Here is a 13,478-nt window from a genome sequence, read left to right on the forward strand (position 1 = left end):
CTTCCCATCCAGCTCCCTAATTGTGGTCTGGGAAAGCAGTAAAGGATGGCCTAAATTCTTGGGACCTTGCACCTGTGTAGGAGACCAGGAAGAATTTCTGGCTCTGAATCAGAGCAGCTTTGACTGTTGCAGCCACTTGGGGAGTGAACCAGCAAATGGAAGATCTTTCTGTCTCTCCTCTCTGTAAATCTCCTTTTCTACTAAAAATAAGTAAAATCTTTTTTAAATCTGCCTTTCCAAGAAAAATAAATGTTGAAAAAAATAAGACATTTCCAAGGCCAAAGCCTTTAACCACCTAACCTGGGGTGAATATTTGAGATACAGAGGTGCCAGCAAGGATGCCTGCATCCCATTGTCACAGTACCTGGGTTCAAGTCCCAGCTCTGCCTCTGACTCCAGCTTCATGCTTACACACTCTAGGAGGCAGAAGGTGATAGCTCAGGTAGTGTGGGTTTCCAACACCCACGTGGGCAGGCTGGATTGAGTTCAGGCCTCAACCTGATGCAGGCCTAGCAATTACAGACATTTGGGATCTAAATCAGCAAATGAAAGATCTCTGTCTCCATCTTTAGTTCTCTGCCTTTCACATAAATAAATAAATTGAACTCACTTAGCCAGCTGTGCTACACATGGCATAAGACACAAAGTGACTACATCATAACCTCTATAGGACAATGGCGCTACAATAAATGAGATCTTAAAAAAAAATCAGCTGCCTTAAACTACATGGTACTAACGAGTTTTCTCATGAAAAAAATAATTAATACGTCTTGATTCAGGTGCAGAATATGTGTAGATTTTTAATAATAGACCTTTTTTTTTAAGATTCCTCATACTGTCTGGTCAATATTTATCAGCTAAGGAAACTGAGTCTGAGAAAGTTCACAGAGGGCAGAAGCAAACTACTAAATATAGGTGACAGAATTCATATGGGCCTGTGTGACAAACAAGGTTTGGATTTTCATGGTAACTACAACCAAATGCAACAGCAATCATTGGGAAGTATGGGATGAGATGGTTAATAAAAAGAAAGGCAAATTTTCAGCCCAAAACAAGGGAGTCCACCACGGTACATGTTTAGCCTTCTGAGGAGAAGTGATTTCTGATTATCCCTGGGTAGGACATTTATTTCTATCACTTACATTCTGGTTGCTTCGAAGGATGAACCACAACAATGCCAAGGGGTTGGTGCACATTGAACATCACAACTGACTGGTTCGCCCCATGCCACTTGTTGGCCTTCATCACCTGATGAGTAGTGGCATCAGTCCAGTACATGGTATCTTCAAAGAGGGAGAGGGCATAGGGATATCGTAGAACCTATGAGGGCAAAGAGAACAGTAGGACCTCAGCCAGAAGTCAAGGCCCAGGTGAGCTAACTAGAACAGAAGTCCCACTCAGAAAGACGGTTTGTTTTGCACCAAGTTTCAACAAGTGCCCAGAGAAGTCATTGTGCAAGAGACAGGAAAAAAAAAGAGACTGCACTAGTAAGATATTTTCACAAACCCCTCTCATTTATTGTCCATATTTCCTCTAAATTTCCACTGGACATCCATTTTACAAATAGAAGCCCAGAAAACAAGGTGCTCTACCAGATTACCTACTAAAAGCCAGATGTAATCAGAGAATCTACCTATCCACCCCCACTATCACCACTCCTCATGCAGTAACATTTCTGCTCATTGATTCACTTCTATCTGTTGCAACTTGGGTACATTGTTCCCAAAGGCAGGAAATCTTCAACGTATAAATCATTAACAATGGCAATCTTAAAGTCACTAATAATTCCTTGATGAAGTATATTTTCTGCTTTCTCCCATTTACATTGAAAAATAAATTTAATACAAACAACTGGGTTTTTAAAAACACTGAATAAATTACATCCTATGATTTGCTATGAATTACATCCTATGAATTATTACTTAGTGCCAGATGCAACTGTAGAAGAAATAGCATCTAAAGTCACATGAGCTATTATTCCTTTCTGGACATGGTGCAATCTGACTACAAACTGGAATAGAAAATATTTATCTTCCTCTGTGTGACAGAGGATGGATTGTCTCTCACTATTATTGAAATTTCCTGAATTAGCCTGATAATGACTATGACACAAAAATTAACCTCTCCATTTTCTTGGTAAACTGTGATTTATGTAGCCAGTCCAATAGTTTTAACTGGTTTTCCCTCACTATCAACTTACCAAATCACTGGCTACCACCTGCCTCCGATGGTGTCCATAATAATCACAGACATCTATGTAGTCAAGGTAGGAATCCATGAAGTAGAGCAGTCTGTTGGGGTAGTCAATGGTCAAGCCACAGGGCAAGGCAATCTTGTTCTGGACAATGATGGTGCGCATACTACCATCCATGCTGGCTCGCTCAATACGAGGGTGATGGCCCCAGTCAGACCAGAACATCAGATGGTCACTGTGAAAAGAAACTGATTAGCAAGTAGAAAGCATATCTATGAAGAAACACTGTCATTGTGATGATGCAACGTGCAGCTTGGTGTCTGCCTGAAATAAATCATCTCTAGATCAGAATCTCTGCACAAAGTTTGTTATTTCCTCAGAGTGTCACAAAATAAAGCTATAATCAAAATGCAAGCACAAGATATCTAGATGTTTTTACAGTGTTCATAAAACACGCAGCACATTATGACTCTGACATGTCTCTGTGCCAAGTCACGGTTAAGAACAATCCACAAGTAGTTGATCTGGAGGGAGAAAAAAAAACTTTCCTTTTGGTCTACTCTGCAATGTTTTAGAGAAATGAGTCACAATCTATTCCTCCTCAGACTGATCATAGATTTCCCTGGCACATAATTAATGCTTTCCAATATCTAGGAAGCCAGCATTCTCTTGACTGTTCACCATTCTGCAGAAAAGAACTAAGTTATAGAATCTAAGTAAACTCAAGGAAGGAGATCCTCAAAGATTTCTAAACACATAGGAAAAGTTCTCTTTGCTTTATAATCAGCAGGGCAAAAAATGTTATTTCTCATATAACCAGGGAGTTCCAGTAATTACTGTGAAACTGAGACAGCAACAGGAGATCTTACCTCATTCTGGGATCTAATGCTAGTCCTCTGGGATTGGATACATTCTTACTAATCAGCACAGTCCTGTGGCTCCCATCAATTCTTGAGACCTCAATTGTTTCCAGAGCATAGTCTGTCCAGTAGAGATTACACCCTATCCAATCCACTGCAACCGACTGAGTCATGGCAACACCACTGTCAATTACCTAAAAACAAAAGATAAGGGGTGAATTCTAAAGAGAATGAATAAATGCAAATGTGGAAAGCATATGATCATCTCAAATCATCTACTTTGCTCTCTGAACCTGAGGATTAGAAAATTGTCTAGTTCTAGAAAAAAAATAACAAGGTTTCATAGCACTGAATATACTACTGGGTCAATGCATATGTATATTTGGTTTCAAAAGTTTTTGCACTTAAACAAAGGCTCTATCCATTCATTAAAGTTGGCCACTTTATAAAACCATCATGTTTGTACAATGAGGATAATACCATTCTTGACTAAGCTTCAATGATTACAAAGTAAAGTTCTAAGAAGCAGAAGAAACCTAAGTAGCAGAAGTCAACAAACTAGAAGATGAACTGAGAAATTTTAACTAAATTAAAGTGAAGAACACAAGCCCCTAACTCTCCCACAATTTCCTCCACTCTCTCTCATTCAAAAAGACTGAAAAGGGATCTCAGAGACACTGGAAGGTCTATACACCCTGTGACCTGAAACTGAAAATCTGATTCAGATTTCTGCCTTGAGAAAGGAACCCTTAGATTGGAAGCGCTGTCCCCTCAAGCATCTTGGGCACGAGGTGTCCTTCAAAGGGATTATGGAAGCCATTCAGCAGGAGGTAGGGACTTCAGTAGCTGGTAAGTAACAGCAAATGTATCCAAGGTGGGAGAACTAGTCATGCCAAAACCCAGCAAGATGTACTTACCACTCTTCTGTCTGTTCCATTTTGAAATGCACTCCAAGTTTTACCCTGATTTGCATCGGACCAAAAGATCCGACCACTGACTGAATCAAAATCAACAGCTACAATGTTGGAACCATCATGGACTAACGAATAAATGTTGTGGATGCCGGAGGTGATGTTGTCAGCAACAATTTGACTCTGACTTGCCACAAGTAATAGCAGATTTTCAGATGCTGTCAAAAAAAAAAAAAAGACACCTTAGGGAGGGCAGAGAAATGTCAATAATTCTAGAATGAAACACATTTAAAGCATCTCTTGAACATTTAATGCAATTACCTTTGTTGACAGAAAGATGTGACTTCAATTAATGGCAGGGGTTGGGAAGCCCCATAAGAGTGATTTTAATTGCTACATTCTTCATCTTCAGAGTGAACTAATGTTCTAGACTTTTTCTGAAATATTTTTCCTTAAATTATATCCCGTGCCAGATGCGGTGGCCTAGTGGCTAAAGTCCTCTCCTTGAACGCACCGGGATCCCATATTGGCGCCGGTTCTAATTCCCACAGCCCCGCTTCCCATCTACTCCCTGCCTGTGGCCTGGGAAAGCAGTGGAGGACAGCCCAAAACCTTGGGATCCTGCACCCATGTGGGCAACCTGGAGGAAGTTTCTGGCTCCTGGCTCTGGATCAGCACAGCATCGGCCATGGCGGTCACTTGGAGAGTGAATCATCAGATAGCATATCTTCCTCTCTATCTCTCCTCCTCTCTGTATATCTGACTTTGTAATAAAAATAACAAAAATTGTTAAAAAAAAATTATAACTCAGTGAGTGTCTAAATACAGTCTGGAGTAAAGTACATTCACATTCTTCCTTGTGTTACACTTGCCAACCATTGCCTTCATGACAGCAGGAATCATGTCTTACCTGTGTAGTAGAAAACTGTAACTCTCATCTTTTCTTCCTTTTAGTAATAAAATCTGCTAGTTTTTTTTTTTTTAATCTAGCACAAGATCACCCCACTAGATACGTTTCTCTGCCTCCACTGCCACTTGCAATGACCACACAATTTAGTCCTAACCATTGGGACGTAAGTAGAAATTATGTATCCAACACCAAATGATATCCTTCAAAGGAAGTCACTTGCCCTCCACTTTACTTTTCCTACAGTCTGAAAGAACGTAACCAACGGAGCAATAGCACCTGATCCCTGTATGTACAGGGGTATCTCCTGATGAAGATAAAAGACCAGCTCTACCTCCAGGACTATGTCACCCAGACTCCTATTTGTCAAAGATTTTCTATTTTGTTTCAACTTCCTTTATAGCTCACTTCTCAAGCAGCCGAATCAGTATCGTAAAACATAGTACAGTCACTTTGATGTTATAGTGATTGACTTAATGTTACATGAATTAAAATCATAAAACACATGCAAGAATGTTTAAATATATTACAAAAATAATTTTAAGCATGACAAAAACCATTTGATGTCATCTCAGATAACAATAAAAAAATCGCCACCTGCCTGTATTTTTTCCCCTATTTTTCAAAATACAACAAGGTCATTATATGTATTATCACACTTAAGCCTCACAAGGAATTAAGTTTAAGGAGATTAGAAAATCTCCCAGGATTCAAGTCAATCTGACCCCTACACTTTGCCAAATACCTACATGCAACATTTGATCTTGAGCTCTAGGATATGCTATTAAACTGGCTGGGGTGGCTCACTTTAAGTTCAACAATTACCTATAGCTTTGCAGGTCCTCCCATCACTTTCTAATATATATTCTTTATCACATGAACACCGGAAAGAACCTCTCATATTGAAACAGTGCTGGCTACAGAATCCTGGAATATCACATTCATTGATGTCTTCGCAGGTCTTAGAATCATTAGCAAGTTGGTATCCCACCGGACATAGGCAAGTAGCTCCAAAGGGTCCTTGAATACACTGGTGAGTACAGCCACCATTGAAATCTGAGCAGCTTGCCTGGCCTAGAATAAAGAAGATTAGGAAAGAAGAAATCATGAATCTTTGCTTATTTCATTTTCTCTGATAACCATATTTGTCATACAGTTCCAAGCAACCTTCAACGTGACGCCCAGCAAGAGCAATATTCACTTGAATGAATTCCACAGGCTCTTCAGTAAGCTACTCTGATTTGCCTAAAAAGTGACAATTGTTCACATCCACTGGACTTGAACCACTTCCTCCACTATGGAGTAACTCTACTTAGTGTCCTGAAAAAACTTGAGGAAATGTTGTTGACATCAAGAAATAAACATATCTTTGACAAATCAAGCAAAGAAATGTAACATGCTTCCCACTTGTTTCCACTGAAATTCTTCTATCTATACAGAAATGGAAGATAAGACTTCAAGATTTAAGAAAGTTAGAAGACCTACAAATGTGGATAAATTGAAGGGAAAAGGTAATGGTAACCTTGGAGGGCACAGATCAACTAATATACTGTGATTCCTTATTCTTGAAGCCAAAATGGCAATGCCTGAAGCCACCTAAAGATAGTTATCATGCCTGGGGATGCAAATACCCTCCATTTTCTAGTGTACTCTAACTCATTCATGACAGCTATAATATGGAACATGCACTAGGAAAGGACATCAAAATAAGTGGGACATACTCAGCACAAAACAACACATACAAAATTATAAGAATCTGTATTAACTTTGTAATCATACCTGGCTGGGGTTCATCTGAGAGTCAACATTGATTAAAGAGGAAAGAGAGAAAGGACAGTAATTAGGATTACATGCCAATCATAGCATTTTAATCACAGCAAACACAAATCCCCAGACTTCATTTGTTCTGTGGCAGGGTCTGATTGAAATTAGAAATTATTCAAGTTAGAGAAATTCATGAGCATAATACCAACAGAACCAAATTTAATTTGAAAATCTAAGGGTTTCATTTGGTCTCATTTCTTGAAAATCTGACACAAACAGAAGTAAAAACACATAATCAAGTGCAAAGATTTAATGAGAAACATTATCCAGTAAAGATTATTTGGATTCAATTATGGTTGCTACACAGATGTGAACTCAGGGAGAAACTAAAATCCCTTCCTAAAACAGCTACACAGTAATAGTGACAATGGTGATATACACTGGAGTACTGTTCAAAATGAATGCATGGACAGGAAACTGTGGTCAGACAACTTACTGCAAAGTGGGGACTCATCTGTCCCATTGGGGCAATCAAAGACGTTATCACATAGTGCACTCAGATTCACACAGATGTTATAGCCAGGACACTGCCACTGCCAACTGAGACAGTGGAAGGGTTGAGTAGGACAGTCCTTCTCATCACTCATGTCCCTGCAGTCATTGTCCCCATCGCACAGCCAGCTTTGGGGGATACAGTTTCCATTGTGACAGCGAAATTCAGATAGAGTACAAGTCTTGGGCACGCAGCCATGGTGTTCATCAGATCCATCAGTACAATCTGAATGGCCATCACACTCCCACACATCTGGGATGCAGTAACCATCTGCCTGGCATTGAAATTCATCTGAATGACACATGCCAGCAGGCCTGGTTGCTACAAGAGAAACATAAGAGAAATGGGCTTGTGAATGAACTATATTCCGTGAAACCAGCACACATTAATTAAACTAATGCAGGCATTAAATCCTTAATTAGTTTTCAATTTTCCACTATTCATCAAATGATCCCCATTTTATGGGTAAATACAAACTCCTTGCCAGGGATGCCAAGGCAACAGTGGAAGCTGGCACTCCATCACAGATCATCACAGAACTCCACAGTTGCAATGTTAAACAGGAAAGTTAGTGATTCTAAATTCTTGGTTGCTGAGCAAACCATTAAGTCATCAGAATCTGATCTACCTTACCTTTTTATACATAGATTTATGCATTTCCTTTCTGAATCAGAACAGGAATTAGTGAAAATCTAGTTTGTAGGGTCCCAAACACGACTGTCCTAGTAAACAGCTGATTGGTTATGTTTTATGTATCTCAAATGGATTTAACACAAGAAGTGGGCAATAGCAAAGCATGCCACACAGGTCTCCAGGCTATGAAAAACACAAGATCCTATCCTTTCCAAGAAAGAATTTCTGACAGCAAAGAACTTCTATCCTCAAATCCCCCATAGAATTTCATCCGTATAATTTCATCCTTGTACCTGTTTATGCTGTTTTAATTGTCTCTTGACTTTTACACCCTTTCTTACATGATCATGAGACAAAGCCCATATGTAATATCTACTATATTCAACAACAACAAAAAAAAACAGCTAGAAGAAACAATTCACTAAAAGCAATGCCAAATAATGCCAAATACAGCTCCATACCACTTCTAGACTGTGTTTTGACACTCTGAGGTTTAAAAGAAAAGAATAGAATATCATTGCATACAACAAAACCTCAAAAGTATGAAAATCACTGATCAATACACTAGGGGAAAAAAATCAAACAAAAAATATCTAAGACATATTTAACCTTCCCAAAAGGCTATTTGAAGTATTCATTTGTACAGCCATTTGATTCACTAATTACAAATCATCATCTCTTAATGTCCAGATAATTTTAATTTGTCTTTAGTATGGTAATTCAGGATGTCTTCAAGCTGCCTCACACTACCCCATTTTCTCCATTAGAGAAAATTTGCGATAATAGCAGTATTGGTAAAGATAAACTATCTTTGTGCCTAAACCATCCTGGGTATAGGATATACTTACGACAGCCGGCCTCATCTGAGTGGTCATTGCAATGAAAAACGCCATCACAACGATTTATATTGCTAATGCAGCCATTCCCATCAGCACACTTGAATTGAGAACTTGTGCAGTTAAATACTAAGAATGAAAGAGAAAATCATTTACAAATTAGCTCAGGAAGAAAAATGAGATTTTCCTAATATATGAATAGAAATAAAGCAAGCCACTTACCACAACCAGCCTCATCAGACCCATCAACACAGTCCTTGTCCCCATCACAGACAAAAGATGGGTCAAGACACCGATGGTCAGGACAATGAAACTGAGTAGGTCGGCATGTGCCTGTCGATTCTGGTATCACAGAAAAACAAAACCAAGTAAGCTTTTGTTCATTGTGTGCCAGAGCCAGACAAGAAAACACTAAGTTCCTACATGACTTATTTCAGTTGTATACTCTAAGTCCCCCAGAAAGAGAATTCAAACTTAGGATATGTTTTGGACTCAGGAATAAAAAGATTATAGGGAAGAATCAAAAACTGTGATTATATCTTAAAAATTAGACTACATTTAGAAAGCAGGCATCATATACTTGCAATGGAAGCACACCTTTTGACTACCATTAAATCCAGGTCTCTAGATCAAAGCTAAACGATGAAGCCAACTAAGCAACGTGATAGCACAACTTACATGCCTAGGAGCAACAGTATGCAGACAGAGCATGATAACTAGGCTTAATCCAAGTCTACACAGAACAATTCTAAAGCCCAGGGTCCTACCTGTGGTTAAGTTACAGCTTTGGAGTCAGATGTGTTGGCTGCACTAATCATAGCACAGAAGTTCTATTAAATGCATACTCATTGGATGTAAAAGCTAAAAGGGATTTCAAAGCTCATTCATTCGAGAAGGAAAATGACTTCCCAAGTCACTCAAGCATGACTGAAACACAGTACAAAGAGTTTTAGTCTATCTGAAACTATCATTGCAGACATAGAAATAAATATCCTATAGAAAAACAGCACTGCAAAGATGAAAATCAAGTGGGTGAGATTAATGGAGATTTCAATTGCTTGTGCCTCTTTATTCTGTTTTCCTTTTGCCTGCATCAAATAAAAATAAAAACTAACAGCACAATATTTGGATGTGTTTACTTGATGTTTTAAAATAACTTGTTTCAAATATTTGGGTGATGATTATTTTGTTTTTTCCAGTTTTCTATCTGAATACTGGGCATCAGAGACAATCCTTATTTGCTTCCACAGATTTCAATATTTCTAAGAAGAATCTAGCTTCATGTCTTTGTTCTCATAGCCCGCTGATATACGAAGATTGACAGATGAAATAGTAGGGACTGAGATGCCATGAAGACGTGTGAGCCTTAGAGGAAAGAGTGCAAGATGCATTCATTTTTCAAATGTGTTCACTAGGCTACCTAACCAAAAGGAACCAGTTCAAGACTCACGGCAGTTCTTTTCATCAGATCCATCCCCACAGTCGTTATCTGTATCACAGACCCAGTTCCTGGGAATACACGCGTTGTTATCACAGGTGTAGGAGTACGCTGGGCAGGAGGTGGGAGTTTGGGTGGGGCAGTTATGCTCATCACTGCCATCTAAACAGTCATTACGCCTATCACAGCGCCAGTGTGCAGGGATACACTCTCCGTCACCACAGGTGAATGCCGAGGGGGAGCAGGTAATATCTACAATGACATTAAACTGCTCATGAAGACAAGTATTTCTACACCTTTTTAACGTGTTCTCACCTTGTGAAGATCCAATTCTTCTTCTATTGAAGGCATTACACAAAATAAAGAGAAATGTGCCTGATGTGGTATCAGCAACAGCAGCAATAGCTGATACTTATTTTGAATTTTTTACATAGCAGGTACTTTCTAAGAATACTGTGAAGTCCATAGAATTGCCTGAATTTTGCAGATAAGTAAACTGTAGGCTTTAAAATATTCAACAATTTGTCCAAAATTCAAGCTCTAGCTGGCTGACTCTCAGGCATATTGCTATCTTCTCAGCTGTACTTTCTCCCATCACAATTTCAAGCTCATTCCAAGGAATCCTTAAGAATGCACTTGTTTTCAAATAGAGCAAGGACTCAGGTAAAAATTTGCAGTCTTTACAATGGAAAGATAATACACAAAAGGCTTAGCATTGTTGAAATTTTGGGGAAGTGGACAAGTAGGCACTTCTATTTTTTTTAAATCTGTCACTCTTCTTTCTCTCCTTTAAAAACATAGATAATAAATACTATTGATCTCACCTTAATGAAGATTTCTGGTGCTTGATTCTGCATCTTTAAAAATTTTAATGAAATAATTTAGCCTTCTACAATATCATTGATTAGGTCTAAACCCTGTGGACTCAACTACCATCAAAAGAATTTGAAAGCTTTTCATTCACTCAATATCATTTTCTCGAGCACAGAGAGGGGGAGCTGTAGCGCATGCGATCTGCCATTCCTAGTGCCTATTCTGTGACATGACTCACCTAGATCCTAAAGATAATTACTATGATGCAACTTTTTGAGAAGCCTGTCAAGATGTAGTGATTTTGCCTTGGTTCAAACAGCCAAGATAAAAAAGAAACTGTATTAAATAGAATCTAAATCAATGCTAGAAAACCATCTGGTACATTAGGGTATGAATGATACAGATTACTTAGCTTACCAAGAGAAGCTGATTATGTCAAAGACATCTTTTCCAAAATAGTTAACCAAAGCTTTGGCTTATTTACTGTTGGTAATCCACTACTCTATCCTGTTCATCCCAGGAAATATTTCCAGTTCAAAACTACTTACTAGATGTTCCACACAGATGCTCATCACTGTTATCATGACAGTCATTAAACCCATCACAGCGGTAGAAGCTGGGAATACATTTGCCATTGTCACAGGAGAAGGAAAAAGCGCCACACTGCTGCGTGGGTGGTTCGTTGACTGGGTCTCCCTCACAGGTCAAGTGATTGGAAGCCAGCCTCATCCCGTAAGGGCAGCCACACACCCGCTGGAAATTGGGCACCGGGAAGCAGAAGTGGCTACAGTCGCCATTAGGGTGCGTGGATTGATTGCAGAAGTTAGAGCCTGCAGAAAGACAAGCCCCAGAGTCGTCATCTGTGTGCACTTTTACTATGTGATCACAGATTGGATTTGTGAAGGAAAACAAAACAGAAAGAACATTCTTCAGCTCCAATGTCAAAAAGTAACTTCCTCTTGAAAGACAACCCCAAAATAAAACATTTTGTTTAGATATCAAAAAGTGCTGAAAATGTGTTTTTGCCATACTTTCAGAGTAAGCAGAGCTGAACAGAGATTTAAAGTCTTACACTATAAAACCATGGAGTTAAAACTATCATGGTCCACATTAAATAAAGGCTTACAGATAAAAGGAGCCACTGTCTGCAAAAATAAGCAAATTGACTTAAAAAACACTTGGCAATCTCACTCACCTATCTGGATGCTGACATCATATGATTTCACATGCATTATATTATTAATGCCACTTCGAATAATTGTCACATCTCTACCATCTGTTTTCCTGACTTGAATAATACCTTTGAGTGTCCAGTCAGTAACAAATACATAATCTAGGAAGAAACAAGAGTAATGAGGATTTTCAGTCATAATTCATTTATAAATACATTCCAGGAAAATATCATGAGCTTCTAATATTCTTGGAATCGTAAGACTCTATGAAACAACTCTGTAACCATTTACCAACACACCTGTTACTCTCTAGAAATGCTCCTTGCAAGTCTGCATGTTAATAACTGTAAAGGTTCAGGTTCAGGCAGGCATGGATAGAGTTTTATACATTTAGTATGGCATTTAATAGCCATTAGGTTTAGAATACGAAAGATGAAAATCAAAAACCTCGTAATTCTTCTCCAGAGCATGAGACGAGGCTTCCTAAGTCAGAGCTTTAATTCCAGCTGAAGCACCACCCTGCTGAGTGCTCTTAAGCAGACACTTATAAAGTGAAGGAACAGACTAAATCACATCTAAGATCCCTGGCAGGTCAAACATTTCATTTTTGTTTTTCAGATGTCTTAATGAAAACGCTTAAATCACTTTTTTACATTTGACTCGAATAAAATTCTGTTGAGAAAAAAGGTGCCAATCCAAAGAGAGATGCTCATTATATATGTTTAAATATCAGCAAAAAATAGTCATCACAAGTGTGAATGTATCTACAACCACCTTGATGTTCTATGGTGTTCATTCAGTATGGTAACAGAGATGCAATATAAGATTCTAAACAAGCAAAACTGAATCATGCTCATTTTATACTAAATAATGGAGGGAGGAGACTAAACATACAGATTTCAACAGTTTTTAAAATAAAAATCTGAATATAAGTGGATTTTCTGTTTAACAATGCTGCAGTTTGGCTAGAAATTCCAGTTAACCAGTAAATGCTTAGAATGCCACAAATTTTATCAGTAGCCCAATGGTCATTATCTGTGGTCTAATCATGACTAATTAGTCATTGGTACTTACTAAATCTTACGTTTACTTACTGGTAATCTCAGTCCCACTGCTCATCTCATAATATACTTAAATAGATAAGAAGTTCGATAAATCTTTCAGGTCTGTGTGATACATCAGATGTAGGGAAAGTTCTAGGATCTGGGATTGGTCCCAGGTGAGACTCCACAAGCAGTTCATTGACCTGCACACACCTTCTGAAATGGTTAACCAGATCACTTCCACCAGCAATGAGCCAGGAGTAGAAGTTGAAGTCGCCATGGCAGATGCCTAAGCCAACCAATTATTTTAATAAATTGACTGCCAGATGTTAAATAGAAGAAAAGGAAGAGGAA

The 13,478-nt window shown here is 38.6% G+C and overlaps 1 protein-coding gene across 1 annotated transcript in view; it reads right to left on the bottom strand.

Annotated features, from left to right (window-relative positions):
* The window catches only part of LRP2 (LDL receptor related protein 2), a 198,817-nt gene that overhangs the window by 87,366 nt on the left and 97,973 nt on the right, over positions 1–13,478 (bottom strand). Inside the window, exons 21-31 of the mRNA XM_040971679.1 lie at positions 12,105–12,242; positions 11,458–11,739; positions 10,109–10,348; positions 8,881–9,000; positions 8,671–8,787; positions 7,133–7,510; positions 5,698–5,946; positions 3,972–4,183; positions 3,064–3,248; positions 2,201–2,429; positions 1,143–1,320 (exon numbers count right to left, since the gene is read on the bottom strand). Of these exons, the coding sequence (XP_040827613.1) occupies positions 1,143–1,320; positions 2,201–2,429; positions 3,064–3,248; positions 3,972–4,183; positions 5,698–5,946; positions 7,133–7,510; positions 8,671–8,787; positions 8,881–9,000; positions 10,109–10,348; positions 11,458–11,739; positions 12,105–12,242 (2,328 nt within the window). The remainder of the gene's footprint in view (positions 1–1,142; positions 1,321–2,200; positions 2,430–3,063; positions 3,249–3,971; positions 4,184–5,697; positions 5,947–7,132; positions 7,511–8,670; positions 8,788–8,880; positions 9,001–10,108; positions 10,349–11,457; positions 11,740–12,104; positions 12,243–13,478) is intronic.

Source organism: Ochotona curzoniae, unplaced genomic scaffold (assembly GCF_017591425.1).
Source record: "Ochotona curzoniae isolate NIBS_2020 unplaced genomic scaffold, NIBS_Ocur_1.0 contig_2210, whole genome shotgun sequence".
In the NCBI taxonomy this organism is placed as follows: Eukaryota; Metazoa; Chordata; class Mammalia; order Lagomorpha; family Ochotonidae; genus Ochotona; species Ochotona curzoniae.